Here is a 22,095-nt window from a genome sequence, read left to right as displayed (position 1 = left end):
TATTGAGCAACTTCACCCAAGCGTAACATTTCGTACCTTTGTTCCGTTGGGCAACAACAAACCCCATCGCAGGTCGCCAATCAATTTGGAGTATATGGTTAGAGTACACTATATCCGTTACACCTTTGGGCTGGTGCTGGTTGCTTCCAGCTGCTGCCATTTTAATTGAGCTTTATGTCCACACAGTTTCCGGCCACTGTGGCTTGCGAGCGGGTCTGCAGGCTCAAGGGGAACCATTCCGATTCTTACCACTGGTCAGGTTCATCCTGCCCTGGTCTGATTACAGTTTTTTTCTTCTTCATTCTTTGTTTGGTGGGTAACGTTTGTGTGCTACTTAATTATGCATTCAAATACGCCCAGTGTGAAGATATCGGTGTGTTTGAACAGTAAGATTGGGCCAAGTTGGTATGCATACTTTCCATTTCTATTTAACATTTTAGGGCGCCCATTTTCCTAAAGGCGACTGGTGAGGAGGAAAACAAAAGCATCAAAAGTTCACCAATCACACTTTCTGCTCCCAGTCAAATCACTGGAAATATTGCTAACATACAATAAGTGCGTTTAGCAGTGGAAAAGAAAATCAAAATTTATTTAGCCTAATTGTTTAATCGGCACTTGAACGTTGCGTGCGATAATGTGCACCAGGGCACGAAATCCGAAAACCCAACCCATAAACTTTGATTTAAGTCATTCATTTTTTGGGGGCCTATAAACAAATGGGTTTTTATTAAAACAGTAATATTACTAGAGAATCAGCTAAATAACAACATATGAGTAATATTCATTCGACTGATTTATTTTAATTAACAATCCCTGCTCATTATGAAAAGTGTTTCTAGGGCTTCCTAACTACTGCTATCTATCAGGAACACTATCGATCGCTTTTGCATCAAATGAATTTTACGAACGATTAAACTAACGAACGATTGTGACACTAATGACATCGTTTCGATTGAACCCAGCACTGAACCGGCACATGAATAAGTAACACGGACGAGAAAATGTCATGTTTTCAACAATCGCCATCGTTCTATCATTGTTGTGTGGCCATGAAGCCTTATGTATGTGTATTGCTTTTTTGTTTTTTAAGATCCCCTTACACATATTTCATTTCAGCCCTTAGTGCGTTGTTGGGAGGCCTCATAATTGTTTTCACTATTGCTAATGTTTCTTTAAAATTTTATCCAAACAAGACTTAATAAAATGCTTATCCATAGTAAAGTAAGAACCTAACACAGGATTGTGGTGTTATGTTGTACTGCTATGTTGTTTTTGTTTAGAGCAAACGTTTAGTTCCAACTCGTAACAAATATTATTGATATAAAGTAATGGCCCTATTTGTACATATTTCTTACAAATAAACACCCCAAAGTGTTTTGAAACGTATTACATTTGATTTCTGCAAGATGTCAGTATCGCATTACAATTAAATTGTAGCCACTTCAGTTTGGTTTATTTACGTCTAGCCACCACCAAAAAAATAAAAAATAAATAAATAAAGCTGCCCTCCAAGTTGTCCTTCGCATGGCTGCACGAGGTTCTTGCGCTTATCGCAACCGCGAAGAGGAGGAGGTCGAGAATACATTGGGGAGGACGGTAAAAGCGAAACAATGAGTCATCCTTCGCCACCTACCGATACGAAAGCACCAATACCAAGAGAAATTACATATATTTTAACACCCACACAAACAGCTGTCGTGTTGATAGTCCTTCAATACCGGTGCATGGGGAAACATCATTGGACGAATGTACCTCAATCCCTCTGAAAAGAAAGCAGCTAAACTAGTGTTGAAAATGTACGACCATATTAAACGTAAGCAGTAGCAAGGCATTAAGTATGCCGTTAGTAAGTACATAGTAAGCCATGAATTGTAATACCGGCACATGTGTCAGTATGCGCTAGTGAACTGTTCATTTGCTTACTTTTCCCCATGGGAAAATTCGCGGCATTCCGTAGCATATTGCGTATGACAAGCGATGGTAGATAAAACGAAGGAAAAGCGATGCATTTTTATTCCACATCAAGTGCAAAGGATCAATTGCGACAGGTGCCACGAGTACGGCCAACCGTTCGAAGATAGTATTGGTGTAATCGTTCTGATTCGCGTACGACATTCCATGGGTTTGCCGTAGGTTGTCGATTGTATCGATGCGATGCCAATGGCTGTAGGAAATGGAGGAAAATAAGAAATGTTTGCAGCATTGACGACATAACGCTGGAATAGAAGGTTGTTCTGGCTGCTTCGGTAGACAATGTTTTCTTTTTATAAATACTTTAATACTTTTCCAACAAGTTGCGACATCGCGCAAAAATGACTGCTTTAGACGAGTGTAGAAATTCAAAATGAGTTGAATAAGCACAGACTTGACGTCATTTGTTCGGGGGTTCGGTGGTTTGTATCCTGCGCAGTTTTTCTTCGAAGTTTTCTCGCTCTCTCTCTCGTGATTTGGCTCGCTTTCTCTCTATCTCTCTTTTACACACACACAAACACCCCTTCTTCTCTAACATTCTCACATATACACGAACACTAGCAAACGTGGTGAAAAACTGGTTTGCTATGATGGTGCGTGTGTCTTGTTCGGGTATGTTCTCGGGCGGAGCTAGTAGGTTCGTGATGTGCAACTGAGTTCAAAAGGATATCAGCGTTTGTAGTGGAGAGGTGTACTACCGTCCGCGCTCTGTCGCCGGAGAGTGAAGGACAGTGTTTTGCAAGTGAGGAAAATTATGTTTTATAGCTTCCTTATTGTGTTGGTCATACATCTCTGATCTACTCGTTGTTCGATGTTCGAAGTTAGGCGGAAACTATACAATCGTGGGTTTACGATTGATAGTCAGTACAGGAAATTATTTATTTGGTGGAGATGCATTTCCTCGCCCCGCAACTCGGTCATGTGAACAGGTTCATCGGAATTATTGGCGAAAGCGGAGAGCCTAGTGCACTACTTGCTTGGTTTGTTTAACGAGTGTCCGGTGTTATATAATATTTGTATTCGATGATCTAATGCTACTAACAGCAAATAAAAGTGAATAGAGTTTACCTGGTGCTGTGCTTTATTGTGTTCATATACGAGAACGGATTGGGGGCTGTTTCATAACTTGATGAAGTAGACAAGTTTTTACCATGAAGGCAAAATTGTACACCAAACTGTTACCAAATAGTAGTGAAATACAGTGGAAAATGTATTCCATAGTTTAACATATTTCCCCACACTGCTCATTTCGGTCCTAACCGGCGCCTCCCGGTGTGTGCTGCAACAACGATGTCCTCGAACTGTGTACATCAGATGTGTACTCCTTGTGATTCCCGAAATGCACCTGTGCTCTCCTCTGTTGGCAAATCGTATAACAACGCGCATATCTTCGGCGATGCAGTAATGAGCCATTTTTTTCAAATGCTGTGAAAAACTCGCTTGAAAAAGGATGCGGCAAGAATAGTGGCAATAGGTTGGTAGCGGTACCGTAGTAGTAGGAGAAACACTGCTGAGAGAGAGAGAGAGAAGGTGTATAAGACATGGAGAGAAAAAATCGAAAAAGGAAAAACAAACTAAAGAACGTGATGTATGTATAGGGGATTGAGTATGTGTGTGTCACTCCGTGTGTTAAGAGAGAGAGAGGAGAGAGAAAGAGAGAACGAGAAAAAGGTGAGAGATATATGGAGAAAAAGAGATAAATGAAATGAAAAAAAATGGAGCAAAGTTGATTAGGTTTTCCTGGTACTGGGTACGACCAACAATTGGTAATATTGTTGAAAAAAAACTTTAGACAGAGTGAAGGAAAGTGGAGAGAAAAAGGCTCCGGACAATCGCTGCAGTGCAACGTTTCGGTTGTGGTAGTTTTCGCGGTTTTCCTGTGCCGCGGTCGGACAACGTCGTTGTGAAGATGATGAATAATTAAAATCTAATTTGTACACAATGCGAACAGAATTATACAGGTGCTGGGTGGAAAATTGCAAAATCGGTCACAATAAGAACAAACGAAAATAATAATGTTCACTAAAATGCATACAACGAAAGTGCAGTATATAATCATTGTATGCGGGATTATGTAATTTTATGCAGTTCAGTGCAGTGTGATCAATTCCAGTGCTAGTTAATTTACCATAAAGAATAATGGAATATTCTTATAATTTTTTTTTATTGTTAGTGTTTTTTAACGAAAAGTAAAACTCTTGCAAGTTTTCGTTTTTGACATAATAATTGATTGATTGATTGATTGACATTGATTATTGAACTTTTTTTTTAATAATCATAAATTGAGAGGAGACTTTTAGAAAAAGAGATATTGTTTAGGCGGTAGAAATGAGTAATAGTTTTCTTTTAGCTTAAACATGAAATGTTGAATATGAACTGCATATGCATTTTTATTATAGTTTCAGAAAATAAGTGACGCGGAATAGTACCGTTTATTGGTTTTGAAATAGTGTGTAGCCATTTTTAATTATTGTAAAATTGTGACATAGTATGGACCGCAACCAAACAAACCACCAATATCCCACCAAAAATCAATCAAAACAATTTGTTGTGAAAGTGATCTAACGGAATTGTGATCCATTTATTATTTATTGTGTTTAGCAGTTACAAATTTTAACCTAAAAAAAAACACGTTCAAATGCTTATGCAACAATAAAACACACAGAAATCGCTCAAAATCATTAATCGTGCAAGAGTGTAAAGAAACAATTAAGACACAAAACAGTCTGCAGATTTTGAAATGCTACTTAAACGTGCAAGGAACGAGTACAGCTTTTGTAATAGAGAAACTATGAGAGGATTGTATTGAATCTTCTTTAAGGTATGTATACTTTTTAATAGAATTTGTTAATACTGCTTGGGACTTGTAATATGTACTGCAGTAAAATCTGGGTAATAAGAAACTCGGGGAACTGAAACAAATATTGCTATACGAATTTTATATCATGTCCATTTCAATACAAACTGTGCTATTTACCTAAATGCATTTACATAAATAATTTGTTATTTATATTTAGCATTTATAGTACAGTACAGTACAAATACAGTAAAGCTCCTCAGAACGAGTACCTCTTGTAACGAATTTTTTGCGTAACGAGCAAATTTATATACTCAAATACCTCTCTATAAACAAGTAAAATCTCGCATAACGTGCAATATCATTTGTGTTCCTGCTATATTTTTAACTACAAATAAGTTACTAACAAGTTTTGATACTAATAATTTTTGAATACAAAACTATATCCAGGAAAAACAAAACACGAAAGTTTTTGCACATGTTTGTGATATAGTATCAAGAGTTTCTTCCATTTCGATACTTAGATACACATGATCTACCGATTGCTGCCATTTAGTTATACAAGTGTGTTGTAGATTTGATGCCAATGTATTTATTGGTATCTTAATTCGTGTTGGAGAATATTTTCCACAAAAAACATCCATTGAGATGAAATTGGATTATTTTAGAAAAAAAAAACTTTAGCAGGAAATGTCTAACTGCTAAGTCTTACTAGACATAAACTATTATTTGGCATAATTATTATTTTGCAGCAATACCATTAGTGACGTGGAATTGTTTCCTCTTATGTCTGCAAGTATCATCCGGGTGAAGCTGTGGCTCTTCAATGGCATTTGTCTAACTCGGAAAATGTTAAAAAAAAACTAAATAAATCGATGACTTTTTCAAGGAAATGGATCAATGATCATACAAATTATATGGAGAAGAGTCTCCAGCATATCGCGTAAGTCACTGGAACGGATTAAACTCGTTATTCAGGGTTTCACTGTAATCTGAAGTAATAATTATATGTATTAAATCAGTACAGTCTTTCCCCGAGTTACGCGAATAATGCGTTCCGGAGACATTCGCGTAACTCGGATTTTCGCGTAAGTCGAATATCACATGTTACAGCAAAAATATACTTTATTTATCATAATTTTTGATTGAATTTAGTTCATTTATGTAATTTAATACTTATTTGATGCAATTGGTGTAGAAAATTTGGTTATTTATCGGTAATTATTTTTCATTTGACAATTGATGGAGAAAATTGTACTGATTTGACATCTGAACTGTCAAAAATAAAAATTCGCGTAACTCGAATTCGCGTAACTCGAGTGTCGCGTAACTCGGGGAAAGACTGTAATGCATATAAATCCTAAATGAAAACATGAAAAACATTTCTGTAAAGGGTCACATAAATAAACCAAGCATTAAAATTTGTATGATTATCCAATGCTTATGTATCCAATGAAAACAGCTCATTTTTAATATAAGTTGTTTTAAACTATTGTAATAGTATTTTTAATAGAGTAGGCCGGTCTCGTAGTACAGCCGTCAACTCGTACGACTTAATAACATGTCCGTCATGGGTTCAAGCCCCAAATGGACCGTGCCGCCATACGTGTAGGACTGACTATCCTACTATGGGGGGATTAATTAGTCATTGAAAGCCAACTCCACAAGTAAGTGGTACAGAGGCAGGCCTTGACCGACAACGGTTGTTGAGCCAAAAGAAGAAGAAGAAGAATAGTATTTTTAGGAAAAGGTGATAATCTTCTTCAAAATTGCATTAATGCATAAGTCTATTCATTTTTGCATGTTGTTGAAAAATAGAACGAAATGTTATGTTTAATTCTTTCATGCTACCTAAATTTGCCACTTTCTATAGAATTTTAAAATCTTTTTAAATAAATATTTCTCATTTACCATGGTTTCGCACCAGGTTCATCACACCAAGTTTGAACTTCAGTATTTTCAGGTATTCTTGTAAAGCCAAATCAATAAAGATAAATGTATAAATGTAAGGGGAGAGTAGTAAAGTTTCCAATTAACTAGACTAGACATGTTGAGTTTCCAATGAATGTGACTGTACATTTTCTATTACTCGAAATTTATCAACTATTGCTTCGTTAAATAAATCATAGTCACAACCTTATGACCACAGTAAAAAGGCACATTTAATAGCTACAGCTCTGATTTATGTTAATGATGGCTGCAATGGAAAGCAAATTGTGTTGGTTTCTTTATGTCCCAAGGTTGTATTAGACCTTTTCCTTGCTGGTAGCATTCTATCCATCCTCAAGAGCAATCAATACGAAAGAATCTATCATAGGAATGAACTCATTTATGTCATAAATAAATGATCATCTACGATTCATTGCAAATGCCCCTTTAATATGTTGAATGATACACAAGTACGTACCCTAATACATCAATAGTATGCTCGCAGGCAAGAGACAACATGAGACAAAAATATGGTAAAAACCGGAAATTTCTTCTGTTTACCACTTTGTTCTTTTATATTTCGTATGGCATTCAAATGCATGTTTCTGTGTAATATCAATCAGTAAGTAATGTTCAATTTCCCGTCCGGCAGTGATTGAATTCCGGGGAGGAGATTTTGTTTTCTACGTTGGAAATGGTAGTATCCGACCTAATTCGCTGTATAAAAATTCCTCGAATATACATTTTTCTGACATACATGGTAATTTTATTGATTTTTAGAAGAAGTGCTTATTCATTTGGACAGTCATGTTTTTTATAAAGTCTACCCTGTTTTTAATGATATCCGTAGTTTAATGATATAAATTTATCAATAATTAAATTTGAGACCAAAAACATCTTAGTTTCAGTATAAATTCATGCAGTACTGCAAATAAAATCTTTATGATAAATATCCTGTAAACTCCTACAAAAAGTAGTGTGGCAGGAAGGATTTGGATTCATCTTTTAGCTTTAGTATATTATTTCTAATTATTGTGTCACAATATTGTGTGTATATAAAGTATAAATTGAACATAGTTAAAATTGCTTCATTAAAATTACTTCAAGTATTTTATGGACATCAAAAGAATTAATCATCCGGGAAAGAGAACCAGTGCATGAATGAGGCAATTTAGTGTGTCAATAGACATTTCCAAACAGATTCAATTAGCAAATTATCGGATTTTTTCTGTGAAACTTTTAGACGACCTTTCTTAAACTGCCATCTTCATTTTTATCGCAGACTGGGGGTTGTAATTCAAGATTTCAAAATCGTCATAGGTAAAATCATCAATTGATTCTACCTTTCGTTTAAAAACGAGTGTTGGGAATTTTGTGGGCGTCCTTTCTATTTGCTCACGCAAGCCATCGACGTGATTCAAATAAATGTGAGTGTCGCCGGTGGTATGGATAAACTCTCCTGCCTGAAAACATTGAAAAGATTTGCATGATTGTACCCATCAATATTCTAACAGACAATATAATCTTACCTTTAGTCCGGTGACATGCGCGATCATGTGGGTCAGCAAGGAGTAGCTGGCAATGTTAAAGGGCACGCCCAGACCTACGTCGGCCGAACGTTGATACATCTGACACGACAGCTCTCCATCACTAACGAAAAACTGTGCCAAGCAGTGGCATGGCGGTAGTGCCATGTTAGGAATATCAGAAGGATTCCAAGCGCACATGATGATTCGACGATCGTAGGGATTGTTCTTAATTTTGTCGATCACTTCAGCCAGCTGATCTATTCCCTGACCTGTGTAATCGTCGTGGCATGTTTTGTAGGTGGCACCAAAGTGGCGCCACTGAAACCCATATACCGGGCCCAAATCCCCTACAACAAGAGGAACAACGTATAAAATAAATTTTACATAAAACGTGTGCTCTTTTCGCAATAACAAGAACATATTTACCTTCCTCACGATCGGTGAAGCCGCACGAATCCAGATACTCTCGAGTGCTGTTACCATCCCAAATGCGTACTCCCTTTGCTTGCAAATCCTTGACATTCGTCGAGCCCTTGATAAACCAAAGTAGTTCTTCGGCCACTCCTCTAAAGAATACCTTTTTTGTTGTTAACAACGGTATGATCCCGTCGCGTAGACTAAATCGCATCTGGGCTCCAAATATCGACAAGGTACCAACACCCGTGCGGTCGAGGCGTTTGCTTCCTTTATTGATAATGTCACGAATTAACTGCAAATATGCTTGTTCCTCTTCATTGCCATTGTCTTTTTTGACGACATTTCCGTTTTCGCCTTCCATTATTACCGAGAAAAACACTGGAATTTAATTATATTTGCGCTGTATCTGGTTTTGTATGTTGACAAAAGGCAAACGATGTAATGAATCACAATTGATTTGGCGCCATTTGATTTGGTTTGACAGCTACGCTACAGTGTGGTCATTTAATTCTGATTATTCAAAAATGTTCATATAAAAATATGTAAAATTTTATATTCATGTTTATCGAATAGTATTTAGTATAATACTTATATAAACTTATTTTAAAGTAGCATTTGTGTTGTAACATATATTTTACATCCCCATGAGTAGCTGGAAAACCCACTGTGCATTTTATAGCTGCTGAAGTTTTATGGCAACTTCAAAAAAGCAGCTTTTGCATGCAGCTTCATTTATGTACAAAAACATAATCAATATTAAGCTAATAGAGATACATCCAATGAACATTATTTTTCAGTTCAATCTTGAAGATTCATCTGAACTTCTGTTCGTTTGTGTGTTGATTTCAAAACCACGATCGTTAAGCCTAATTTTAAGACCATTTCAGGTTTAACTATGAAACAAGACCGCCATATATATTTTTTACATACTTCATTTCAATTCAAAATTTTAAATTACATTGTTCACAAGATGAACTGCTCATTAATCATTCTGGGATTGGTTTTCTTATAATTTCATTACAGAGATGCATCCTAAATCATTACTAGCATTCAACTTCTGACAAAATCCTGATAGATGGTGAGTACTATAAATGACGGTTTTAAATGATTTGTGTTTATATAAAAACGGTTAGGTCTATTAAACATAAAAAAATACTATATGATTATTTTATTGTTTTGTTCATAATTTCATGCATTTAATTGCATTGACATAATAATTATTTATTCAACTACCGGTAACGGCTGGTAGGTGGCAGTACTAAGTATTCTACCGAATGCCTCACTGGTTGAGAGTTTCATAGTAATCACATAACAAATATGTGAAAAAAGTAATTGAATATCTCATTTGTCTCTTCTTATATGTCTCTAAACATATGTCTCTTCTTCTTATTTGGTGCAATAATCTAGCTTTGCATTGACCTAGTTTGCTGTGGCTTTCATTGACTTGTTTGGTTTACTTATAGCAGGAGAGTCAGTCCTGACTATGGGCAATGCATTTTTATGTCTAGCTAAACATGTTTAGCTCCAGAATTCAGCTGAGGGACATTTTGCTCCCGAGTCAACAGAACTTGCGCGCATTTTCAAATTGAATTGTTTATATAAAATGCTGTAACGAAAAAAATATTACGAACATTATATTATGTTATATTACATTATCTAATGTTATGCGAATAATATAACGCGAGATTGGATTCTCATAGCTGAATCTACTGCAAGATACATTGCAGCTACAGATTGCCTGTCTATTTACTTACAACAATGTGTTACAGCTTTTACAAAAGTTGAGGAATGATACCATGCTTCACTGCAGAATGTTCGTTCCATAAAATATTTGCGACCCAAGATGTCCGCTTCTATTTTAAGGGACATACGGAAGGGCCATACATGAAATATTCACTGCAAGGCACACGCTTCGCAAAAAAGAAGGCTAGCGAAAGCGTAACATTCTATTACGTTCGTTTACTGCTTAGAATGTGCTGGAAAGAGCGAAAAAATCCGCGATCGTTCGAAGACGGCAATAGATGCTTAAAGGGAAAAAGGATACATTTGCACAAACTTCACAGCAAAACAGCACTACTCCCCTGGAACGGGCTTGCAGGATTGTTAACAAGCAAAAAAAAAGCGAACCTGCGCATATAAACATCAATGAGTCAGGTCATAAAACCTCATGTACACAGGAACGTCGTAATGGAGAGGAGTCGTTACGAAGTACAAATATTTTTATTGCTGCAAGGTTGGTTGCTTAGCGTGTACTTTTTCTTTGTGGCATGGAGCGATGGGTCACTGGATCCGTGGATGGATTATTGGCTAGTATTAATTTACAAGCAAATGTCATGTATGTTGAGAGAAGCAAAAACTTTCCAAACTCCAATGGGTGTAGCAGTAAAGTAGCAATATGAGGCAAGTTATAGACTTAATTACTATGTTGCTTATGTTGATTAATTTGGCAAATCTACCATATAAAAACGGGAACTGTTGTGCATTGGTAAAAAAAAATAGTAGTAAACATGTCTTTTCTTTTATTATAAATCAGTTTAGGTATGCTAGGTATAATATTTTCCTAAAAATCATATTTTGTTTCGTGACTTGGCCGAATTTCAGAATTCTGAAACAGTTTCTGAATTAATGAATAAAACAATGCTATAATACCAATATCATTAGCTAGCATATTGGTAAGACTTTCTAAGTGCTGTACTACAAAGTACAAGTTGATTGTATATGAGTTGATGGAGTCATGGAGCCCTACTGGATCGATTCCAGACATAAAGGCGCCAATGCAAAGCTACGCTTCTCCGCTCCGTTAAAACCTTGCCTCCGTTACACTCTTCTGGCATGTTGGCAACGTTATGAGGTTAGCTCGTAGTGTTCAAGGTCATTTAGTATCGGGCATTCCAAACATCGATCGAACCTGGTGTCGCGTGGGTGATAGCGCGTGGTCGAATGGAAATGAGTAAGACTGACCAACACCAACCGAAAGTAGGATGAACGAGAAAGGACGAGAAGGTGAAGGATAAAACGTTATGCTTTGCCACTACCACCAGGATTGCAATGCACGTGGGAGCGAACGGTGACCTTCATAGTCCGGTATGGCATGTGACGAACAGCCAAGTGCCAGCGAGGTTGATAAAGAACACTTTTCACGAAGCACTGCTAGCTATGACTAATGCACCATTTATTCGGTCAATTGCTATTTTCTTGATCCATATAAATTAAATATGAGCCCGGAGCGAAGAAGAATTTTAAATAACTATGCTGGTTTTGACAAACAAAGATGTTTAGCTAATTATTGGGAATTTATTGAGTTGAATATTTTACGCCAATGTAAGTTAATGTAATCTTACTTACATTGAGTTATCCTAACAATTAGCATGATGCACTGATAACAGCGTGGTCATAAATCGCATGTCCTCTTCAATCATTCGGATGATCAACTCACAGCAGGAGTTACCGAGCAACCGTACACCTTGTTAATGCCATGTTGCTCGATGCTTGATTTGAACATCTGCCAAGCCAATTTGTATTCCAATTTCGCAGCCGTGCCCGTGGCTGTGTATTGCCGTAGCAATATGTTGCAATTTTTGGCAATTGTTCAATTTTGGGCAATTTTGAACATCATTTTTTATTGTTGTCCATCCATCTGACGGCAAATGCCAAAAGATATGTTCAAAAGAAACGTTTTTCGCAACATATCTAGTAGAATAAATTGATCTTCTCGTGCAAAGAACCCTCTACACACATCAATACCTTCTAAAGTGATAAAAAATGGATGTCCACTCTCATTGTGAGTAGTGCTGTTGCGCCTTTTTTATCATAACGAACATTGTGCTTCTTTTGTTGTGCCCTTCAAGAATAGTAAGATCCTGAACTTGTAGATTCTAAAGCAATCCAACCGAGAGTTTCCCTATTCTTGCCTATCTTTACCTTTTTTTTCTATATGGTTTCACGAAATATGCTGGTAGATATCTGTTGCACTATGAATGTATGTTTTGCTTCTAAAAACTCTTCCGGTGTAATTGAATTGAGGAAAAAACAGTGGAAATATGATAACGTTACGTTCCTTCCTTTGCCAAGTGGGAGGAAAATTTTGAAGCAACGAAAACAAAACAAAAAAATTTACAACAAAGAAAGAGTTTTATCCAGACGATGTGGAAAAAGAGTCAACATCCGGTAGGTCGGTGGTACCGCTGACCAGGATAGGTTTTGTTCGTATGACGCTCGATTTTGCTTCGTTCTTCATTAGGGGTTTGGATATTGATTTTTTTTTGCCAAATCTCATTTTATCCGAGCATTTGTTCCAAACTTACGTCTATGCCGTTGTACATGCCAGCTGTATGATCAGTAAGTATCGCAGGGAAACGAAAAACGAAAAAGTGACAACGAGCACGACAATGACAAAACTTCAAGATTGTAAAAAGTTTTTCCGTTTCAGGAAATAGCACGGAATGTAATATGAATAAAACGTGGCTTTTGCACTTACCTTATTTCGGTAGAAAAGGTATAAGCTGATTGACTGTAAGAAGCGGTAACGCCGAAGTGTAGCAATCCACATATTTACTTTTCGGAGGAAAACAGTGTGTAAAAATGAGTTACCTGGTGGGCAAAATGTAGATGGTTGTGCTAATGATGTGGTCCAAAACAATTGCACATGAAACTTATAACTTTCTGTGTGATGCTAAATAATAGTAGTTTTTGTTTCCAAACTTAGAAATACTTGTTTCAAATATCGGCTAGAGTGTATCTGAAACAATACGTCAGAACAATGGCTGATGAACACAAATGTCTAGCTATTAGTAAAAAAATCCATAGACTCAAAAAATCCTCACAGACATGATGTAGTATCGCATAAATAGTGCAAGCACGTAAAAAATGATTCTCCAGCGCATTTCTGACAAGGAGGAAAAACCCCGTCATACCATGGCCGAGCGTCAAAACGGTCCGAACGTGAGTAGCTTTACATGTTTTTTTCTGCATTTGTAGTGAGCTTTGGCGGTACGGGCTCTCACACTACACGTTCAGTATATAAAATGCTCTCGTAAAAGTTTGCCAGAGCGAATCGCACGTTAAGGGCGACCAACGAAACAGGGCTGAACATAAATCATACCCCAGAGGTATACGAAACAGCACTCTGGCCCGGCGAAGCTGCTTGTTCAGCGGAAAACCCCTCATGAACTGCAACAATATTTTCTCCTGAGTATGTTTACCCATACCGAGGCTCATGGACGTAGTTCGATTTGTTCTAGTTTGGAGAAGGATTAGCAGACTCATCATAAACCATTTCTGAGCATCCACTGAGAGTGCACACAAAAATTTCAGATGTGTTTTTGGGTTGGAAAACACAACGAATAGTGCAGTAAAATAGCACGAGTTAGTGGAGCAGGCAAACGTACATGCACCGAAAAGCTTCCCCCAAGGAGAGCTTTTGCAAAATGTCGGAGAGAATTGCAAAACTCGCTGAACAAAGAGCAGCACGGAAAGGACATTAGTGGCATCGTTGCTTCTGGAGCGTCTGAGTCAGAACATTCAAAGCATCGTAGAAGCTGGGTAGGGCAAGGCAATTGTCCCATGTTTATTAGCGTCCACTTTATCCGGTGTGGAGTGCAATAGATGTGTCAGGCTCGATCTGTAACAGTAGTGTTATTCTAAAGTAATACGCTTTTTTCTGCACCGTCGAAGGAATCTCTTTTACTAGCGTAGCAGGCAGTCTTGACAGCACCAATACGACGTACTTGTAGGGATTCTAGTGTTGGTGGTGTAGTTTTACGTCGAGATGATGCTATCGCTGCACCGCAGACGCCGGTTTGTCTGGAGCACGATGAGTCACCGCCGGAAGTAGACATCGTCGTCAGCTTCGTCGGCCGGTCGAAGGCTTTTGTCAGATCTTTGCTACAAGCTCAGTTCGTTACCATCAGCTCGTGCGCGAAGGTGTGCCACCAGCACTATATGTTTTTTTGTGTGAATTTTTATGGCTTTTTGCCTGCAGTTAGGAGCTAAGTAGTGAGACAAACCTGCTAGAGTCTGATTAGGTGCAACCGAATCCAAAGATATCAATATCATTGGACTGTGATTTTTGTTTTACTGAAGCCATGTTGTTGATTTTTCGCAGTGTCGCGGGTGTGAGTGAGCTTGTTGGCAAGAAAAGCCATTGCAAATCGATAAACGGACACTGAGCTCTGCTCTACAAACACGATACATTAATTTCCAGTTCTGGTGTTTTCAGCACAATCAAACACTAAATCATATAGTATTGTGTGAGATGATGCTTTAGAACGTGTTTGCCAAACAGTTCAAATTACCGACGAGTATATCCTATTTCGCATTGATCCGGCTTAGATCAGTTTTCATTCGGCGTGTTTGAAAACTTAGGACAAAGTGGCGTACTACGGGCACCGGTTGCAGTATCGTACCGCACTGTTGTCGTTGTGTTTACTGATAAACACAATCAATAGTGTGCTACTCGATGTGCTGATCAGGCTAAACCTGCTTACTACCGGCCTGATACTGACGATAAAAATAGGTACCGATTCTATGGTCACGATGGGACTGAAAGGAACCAACATTTTCATAGGTTAGTGTTCAAACCGCCAAAGTGTTTCAAAATTGAAGCCGGTACATTATATTGCTGTTGATTAAAAATTATCAACAAATACTACTTTTTATTAAAAATAAAATTAAAAACTACACTTATTTCTGCACATCGTAACAGTACATTTCTCTGTTTGTTTAATAATACAAAAATGTGTTGTTACTTTGAATGAATGGATGAACACACAACACAAATCCTTGAAAATGCATAGAGAAAATGTATGGAAATTGTGCTCGATACATTACACATACAAAAACATTTCATTATGAACCCAAAACGTGCATAGCCCGGTTCAAAATGTACCAAAATTGGACAATATTCCAATAACTGGCAAAGTAGTTTGCAGTGATTTATTTGTAAAACAATATTTATGACAATGAACTTCTCTTTTATATAAATAGTCATCGTAAAGAAACCCACATAGTACAAATTAATCATTTAAAATTTTAGTGTGAATTGTGCATATTTACCTTGTCTAAAGATAATAGACAATTTGACTACATGACAACAATGGCCATTTTAACAATTTATGAGTCCATTTGAAGAGATAAAAACAATATTTACCTAATTCAACATGGCGTGCATTTGTGTGCATTTGTGTGCCTCTTCTTTCTATTTGGTACAGCAACTGTAGTCGGTAGAGGAGGGTCTTAGATACAAATGGGCATTGCTTTTAGTGATTTGATTGGTTTAACCATATCATGATAGTCAGTATTTAACATTATATTGAACAACTATAATGTAGTTAAAAATATGTGGTTGTTTTTTTGCGATATTTGTCACTTTGGAAGGTTGACATGCCTACCTTTATAGCCGTTCGAGACTTAATTCATTACCACGCAGCCGGATAAGTCAATCCTTGCTACCGGGGGACGGTCCTTTCTAGGTTTAAATCCATGACGGGCATGTTATTTCGTCGTTAGAGTTGATGATTATGGGACAGTTCATATAGGGACGCCCCATATTTCAGCCGTATGCGTATTGATTCAAGGGATCGAGGGCACTGCATATGTAGAAAATATGATTCGAATGTACTGACTTCGAATAGTTCATTTGAATGCTCCCACTATATGGCCACTTTATAAACTTGTTTGCGAATCAGCAATCAGTTTGCGTTATTTGTTAATTTCAGTGTAGCCGCTTTGTAAAGGAAGTTAGTCATAGCTTAGCCACCATTTTTAGTCCTAAAATGTGTTTTTTTCTTCAGAAAATATGTTGGAAAAAGACACTATTAAATACTTATACACTATCTAAAACAACAAAAAGAAATCAATTCTCAACCAACACAATTTTCTCCGACCCAGATTAATTGCAGATAATTAATTTATGATTATCTTTCCTTCTCGTTTCAGGTAAGACGCGGCTCGTTAGTAGTTGAATGTTGTCAGGTGATATTTTGATCCGTCAACCTTTGAGTGTGGCCTTGCTGCCGCCACCCTCATTAATAGAGTTTTGTAAAATTATGGCGGCAATTGCAACGCTTGCCAATCAGCAAAATATCGACGATGATGACATTTTCCTAGGTAAATGATTGTGCTTAATAGAGATTGACGTTTTCCGCTGTTCAATGATTCCTGTAAGCACTGCCGGAATTGTGTCATTTTTTTGGGTTTTCTTGTTGCATACACATGCTTTTGCTGTGTACTTGTTTAAAAACTCTATTAAGTGTTGTTAGCTTTGTTTGCTTTTGCTGTTATTGATCATGTTGTTGTATGTATTTATTTATGTTGTTAAATGTAACCTTTTGGAAAAAAATCAATCTGTTTAAATGCTTTTGCATCAGCTTTCGTATTAGGAAAAATGTAAAGAGCTCCGAATTATTCAGAATATCTTATCTCGTACCGCAATCGAACACGTTTTGCCGAAAAGAAACATCGGACGAAAGTCCATTTTGGCATTCACCATTCTAGTGCTTTCCTTCACATAACACTTAACCCAAAAGTGGGTGCGTTCCTCCTTGGGACGTTCGCTTGGGCCAACCGAACGTATGCCGAAAGTGTTTACATGTCCATGAACACATCTGTACAACGAACATGACGGGGTTTACCCACCCGTGTAAAGGTCAGCAGCAGCACTCCCCATGAATGTTCGACAAGCGTTTCTGGCTTGCTGGAGGATTATTAGATTAGAGCAGAATTAGTTTTATGGTGTTTATTTTTGGCTCGTGAAAGTGTGCTTTTATTGCATTTTAATTTATTTATTCCCTCCACCAAGTGAATGTCCAAGTGAAACAAGGACTAGCTGTGTCGTAAAGTGAATCGTGCAAGGATGGTGCGGTTACTACCCTATTCGATCACACCACAAATCGCATGGCTGACCTCATTACCAGCTGACGGATGAGGTTAAACTGTTTTGTGAAGTTGTTGTACGACACCAGTTCCAGCTATTTGATGTTTGCATTTGAAATGAAAATCCGGTGTAGTCAGAAGTGAGTTAGTAGTATCTTTGAAAAATTACGAGGTTAATGACTTCTTACTGATTAAACACTGTTTACATAGTATCTTTAAAGCATTCAGAACACTCGTTGCAAATAAATATGATGTTTAATTACGTTGTTGAAACAAACTGTCATCATATTAAAGAGTGTTCTTAAATTAGCCTTAAAGTTTAATCATTTTTTGAATAATCGATACTTCAAAGAAAGAAATGTATCGTATTTCTAACTCGTCAGACTCTCGTTATCTTTTATATAGTTGTTGAAACCTTCTGAAAAGGTTGAAACCTTTCTTGAGTTAGGACAGTCAGGACTAGAAGCCGGAATTGTGATGACTATACTACGGACCATGTCTATCATGTTATGTGATGAAATTGAAGTAGTTCATCCATCTAGTTCCAGTGACTAACCAACCAGCGTGAAATATAATATACCAACTATAATGTACTAATGACATTCATTAAAATAACGTGATAGTGAAGAGTAAAGGTGCAGCGATCGTTAACATAGGATACTACAAAATATCTGTACTTGCTTTTGCGTTATGGCAAAATATGACTCCCAATGCAACGATAGAAGATATACCCGTGCTATGCTAGTCGAATGACGGTCATTCTATCATCCCCAAGCAACATTAGCTGTCTCGGTGCTCCTTCTGCACCGTAACTGGATGAATAACACCTTGCGCTTATCACACTGACGGATGTTCAACAGTGACTGAAGACTAAACTTTCGTCATTACCGGTCGTAAATTAATGCCCCCCACGATGGCAAGCTGAACCGGAACCTTTAACGGATTTGGTGAAAAACTGCAAGGAAGCGTTGGAACGTGGGCTTAAAATATGCAATCAATGAAAACATAGACAGCTGTTTTCTGAAAGCCTAAAAATGCCTTTTTCTCGCGATGGGAGGCAAATTCAAATGCTTCCATTTCGCCGCAGCAATCGTTTCAGAAACTTAAAATTCATACGGGTTTTTCCAATCCCGTACCCGTGTAACGGTGGTTGTTTTCCAATTGAGCAAACATTTTCCCCTTTCCAAAAGCACGTTTGGCATTTTTTTCACGTTATATTCGTTACCATCTTGTCAGATAAAAAAAAAAAACATATTCAGACTGAGGTAGACTTGAGACGCTATAGCAAAAACCTTCCGCACCCGTGCCATTTACAGTCGGTCAAACCATCAGGGGCGTAGGGCCGTGAGCGTAAGACGGCTTGACTGCCACACTTTTATGATTCAGATTTCATTACACGTGCGTCACTTTTATGACGCCTGACGCCTGTTGTCGGCCTGCCAGCAGTTGATGGTAAGTTTTCCGACTTCCACGTTTCAGGTGCGCATCGGGGCAATTTATGCTGCCGGCAATATTTAGCTAAACTGGTGGAAAAGAAGAACGATCACGGCTTGCAGCAATGGTGTTCGTGGAGTCTTATAGGGCAACCATCCACAACGTGCAGTGTTGCCGCCTGTTCCCTTTTGTGCTGGCGAACAGATTCTCTTCGGTTTACTTACTGGCGACCTTTGCAAAGAGAAAGAATAAGGTCCTTTTACTGTGTGTGTGTGCGCGTTCAAATGCCTGCCCGCCGCTATTGCAAAAGCGTCAGAAAGTGGTTGGAAAATTGATCCGTTTTTCCATGCTCGGTTTGGTTTATCGGTGGCACTAAAAGTACAAGCGACACCGAAGAGAAAATCGATCAACAACCAGTTGTTTAGAAACGTTTACAGCGAGACAGAATTAGGAGACACGCACTCCTGGTACCAGTATTGGTTTCGTTTACAGGTGTTTGATAAAAGCAAAATATCACCAATTAAGAATGAAATGTCATTTGCTTTCTCTTATGAGTATGTATGAGTCATTGCTTGGTTAGATGTTTTTATTATAAAAACTTTGAACTATTTTTTGCCTCATTTACCTCTCAGGTTGTTGGGTTAAATTAGTAATGCATACACAAGTTCTTGCTACAAATGGAGATCAATAAACAGTTAATTTTCAGAAAGGTTTCCATTCTTATTTTTCAGTGGGTTAAATTGAATAAAGTTGAACAAAAAAAATGGTTTTCTAATTTATTAAACTCTTAGGTGTTTGTAAAAGCCATTGATTAATTTAAAGCTTCTTTTCTACAGCTATCTGAATTCTTATTACTTCATAAATATAAAATGATAAAAATTTAGTTTAACAACAACTTTGCATTACAATTACATTCGCAAAGAATCTTTTTTTCACCAAGTTTGATTTTTTTTGCAAAGTATAAAATTCATTTTTTCTGTAAGAAAAGTTGTATGCCCATTTCGCCAGTATTTTTTGTTCTCTGTGTACGATGTGGCAATATTTGTTATGCATGTTTACGAAGTGTCCGTTATGTTTTTGTTTTCGTGATGACAAACAAATCTGTTGATGTGGAATACTTTGTTTTGTTATTAATTTGTTTTTATTGTTTTTGTAAAAAATATATACTGCTTTTTTTAGTTTATTCATTTTGAATTAATTCATATGTGAAATATCTAGTTTTCAAACATTAAACATGACGAGCTAACTGTCCTTATATCTGCAATACAACTGCTAACAAAATGCAAGCTTACGCAAACAAGTGGCAATTAGAATGCGTTTTGTGCGAATTAGCGAAACGATATAATTGGGATGGACTTGCGATTCTTAATTGTACGACTCCACTAAATCCTAGGTGATTATTTTTGTACACAAAAACTTGTTATACCGCCGTTTGTTGTTTTGCGCGGTACAATTGGCAAATTGTTGTTGGTAGCTGATCCCATTCAATATAGACCGCCCGCCGAAGGAACTATTTTGCGACCTACGATTTTTCCAGACCATTGTTTAGAGCTTGTGGCCGCTTTTTCTTTTCATCATGGAGTTTTTCTTTCAACGATAGTAGAAAATCTAGTTTCCCAGCTAATGGACACTTTATGGTACAAAACTCGATCGACTCGAAAACTAAAAAGTATATAATGTTGAAAAACAAGTACAAGAAAAGTGTTATATTTACACAACAATTATACGACAATTATAAACAATTCATTCATGCATTAAATTCGAATGAATGATTTAAATCGCATCGCCAATTGGATCCTCTATCACAGAAGTTTTTTATTACTCTAAATTCTAAGAGTGATATTATGAATTAATTCAATGAGATTATGAATATTTAACTCTCTTTCTTATTCCCTTAATCTCTCGTTTTCGTGCGACTATTCTTATAACTAGTACTGATCGAGTTAGCGTACTAACTTCAAACTAAACTTCGAAAAGAGTTTAAAAGAGTCTTAGTTCACAAATGTTTTAATTTACTGCTAATATAATTCGTGTCAATACAGACAGTTTGATTGCAAATGATTTATTACTACTCATTCACTGCAATAATCCGTCCCCGGATGATCGACAATTTACTGTATTTGTTTTTAAAAACAACTTGTTACATGAAACATGTAACGCGGTAATGGCGAGATTAATTTTGGTTTATTGATTTACAGGTTTTTAATAATGTATTAAAGATGTTGGAGCATTCTATGCACTCCCCATATAAGTGATAAGTGTAAGCTCTTATTATACAGGTGATTATTGTCTAGAATACAAATTTCCGTGTGATTTTTGTTTGGGCAAAATATTGTTTAAATAAATTTAAGATTTTTATTTTAAAAAATCCAAAAGTATATGATTGCCATAACAAAAACAATCATCGATAACTAGGTGACGTTATTTTTAAAAGGTGTAGTGTACAAGAATAATATTTGGTAAAAATCAATATTTATTCCACCTCATTTCTTGTCAACAAGTAACATTGATGATGTTGGTTTAAGAACAAGAAATCCAATTCAAAAATTGGTAAGATTTTGGATCCTACTAGCCGTGTATCTCATTTAAATAACAATTTGTTCTTCTTATCGATGATAACTAGACAGTTCCTATTCAGCGTGGTGTTACTGTACTTTCAAAATAAACAGAAACAGTACATATTAGAAAAACGATGAAGACTAGGACAAATATACATCAATTTCACAATTACGTTAAATGCTAATATGTTAAACTAATACACAAATGCTGGACAGTGATTGAATGTTACGCCCATAAGTTTGCTGCTAGCTTTTAAATTCACAAGATTTGGTTGTTTTGTTCTACCTACTACCATTTATTTCCTTTGTCACTACAGAAAATGGTCTTTTGAGTTACGAAAACCCCAACTATCATATGGATCCTCAGCGAATGGAACGCAATTCTCATCTGTACGAGGAAATCATTTCTGAATTGCAGCAGCAGGGTACACTACGACCGATTGCGGGCGTACAGAATGGTTCGCAAATGATCGGCAACAATCGCAAGGGTTACGGAATGCTTGACCTTGGCACAATGGGCGTAGAGCTGAAGGGCGGTGCAGACGAAAGGTAGCTATTTTGAATTTCCATCGGCGTGCGTTGCCTTCCA

The 22,095-nt window shown here is 37.1% G+C and overlaps 2 protein-coding genes across 16 annotated transcripts in view; one reads left to right on the top strand and one right to left on the bottom strand.

Annotated features, from left to right (window-relative positions):
- The window catches only part of LOC1272584 (protein Fe65 homolog), a 37,380-nt gene that overhangs the window by 7,260 nt on the left and 8,025 nt on the right, over positions 1 to 22,095 (top strand). For 2 of the 15 annotated variants that reach the window (XM_061662377.1, XM_061662369.1), the window contains exons 1-5: positions 2,585 to 2,713; positions 4,371 to 4,792; positions 9,667 to 9,721; positions 16,579 to 16,749; positions 21,824 to 22,055. In XM_061662377.1, coding sequence (XP_061518361.1) covers positions 16,605 to 16,749; positions 21,824 to 22,055 — 377 coding nt within the window. In that variant the 5' untranslated portion in view covers positions 2,585 to 2,713; positions 4,371 to 4,792; positions 9,667 to 9,721; positions 16,579 to 16,604. Of the gene's footprint in view, positions 1 to 2,575; positions 2,714 to 2,745; positions 2,952 to 4,370; positions 4,793 to 9,666; positions 9,722 to 14,573; positions 15,209 to 16,578; positions 16,750 to 21,823; positions 22,056 to 22,095 lie in introns of those variants that run through there. The other 13 variants (XM_061662374.1, XM_061662372.1, XM_061662373.1 and 10 more) reach the window with 13 other exon arrangements.
- LOC1272582 (thymidylate synthase) lies at positions 7,441 to 9,136 on the bottom strand. Its single transcript, XM_311491.4, has 3 exons — positions 8,653 to 9,136; positions 8,227 to 8,573; positions 7,441 to 8,160 (listed from the first exon to the last, which is right to left on the bottom strand). The coding sequence occupies exons 1-3, from the start codon at positions 9,002 to 9,004 to the stop codon at positions 7,951 to 7,953; spliced, it is 909 nt and encodes a 302-aa protein (XP_311491.4). The 5' UTR covers positions 9,005 to 9,136; the 3' UTR covers positions 7,441 to 7,950.

This window comes from Anopheles gambiae, chromosome 3, assembly GCF_943734735.2.
Source record: "Anopheles gambiae chromosome 3, idAnoGambNW_F1_1, whole genome shotgun sequence".
Taxonomy (NCBI): Eukaryota; Metazoa; Arthropoda; class Insecta; order Diptera; family Culicidae; genus Anopheles; species Anopheles gambiae.
Note: the sequence above shows the minus strand (reverse complement) of the source record. Positions and strands in the feature narration are given on the sequence as shown.

What these genes read in the sequence shown, in the direction of transcription:
- LOC1272582 (XM_311491.4), bottom strand. Translation starts at nt 9,004, where the DNA reads ATGGAAGGCGAAAACGGAAATGTCGTCAAAAAAGACAATGGCAATGAA. An exon ending in CTTCACCGATCGTGAGGAAG is followed by an intron (nt 8,574 to 8,652) that starts GTAAATATGTTC and finishes CTCTTGTTGTAG; the next exon opens with GGGATTTGGGCCCGGTATAT. An exon ending in CGCATGTCACCGGACTAAAG is followed by an intron (nt 8,161 to 8,226) that starts GTAAGATTATAT and finishes CAATGTTTTCAG; the next exon opens with GCAGGAGAGTTTATCCATAC.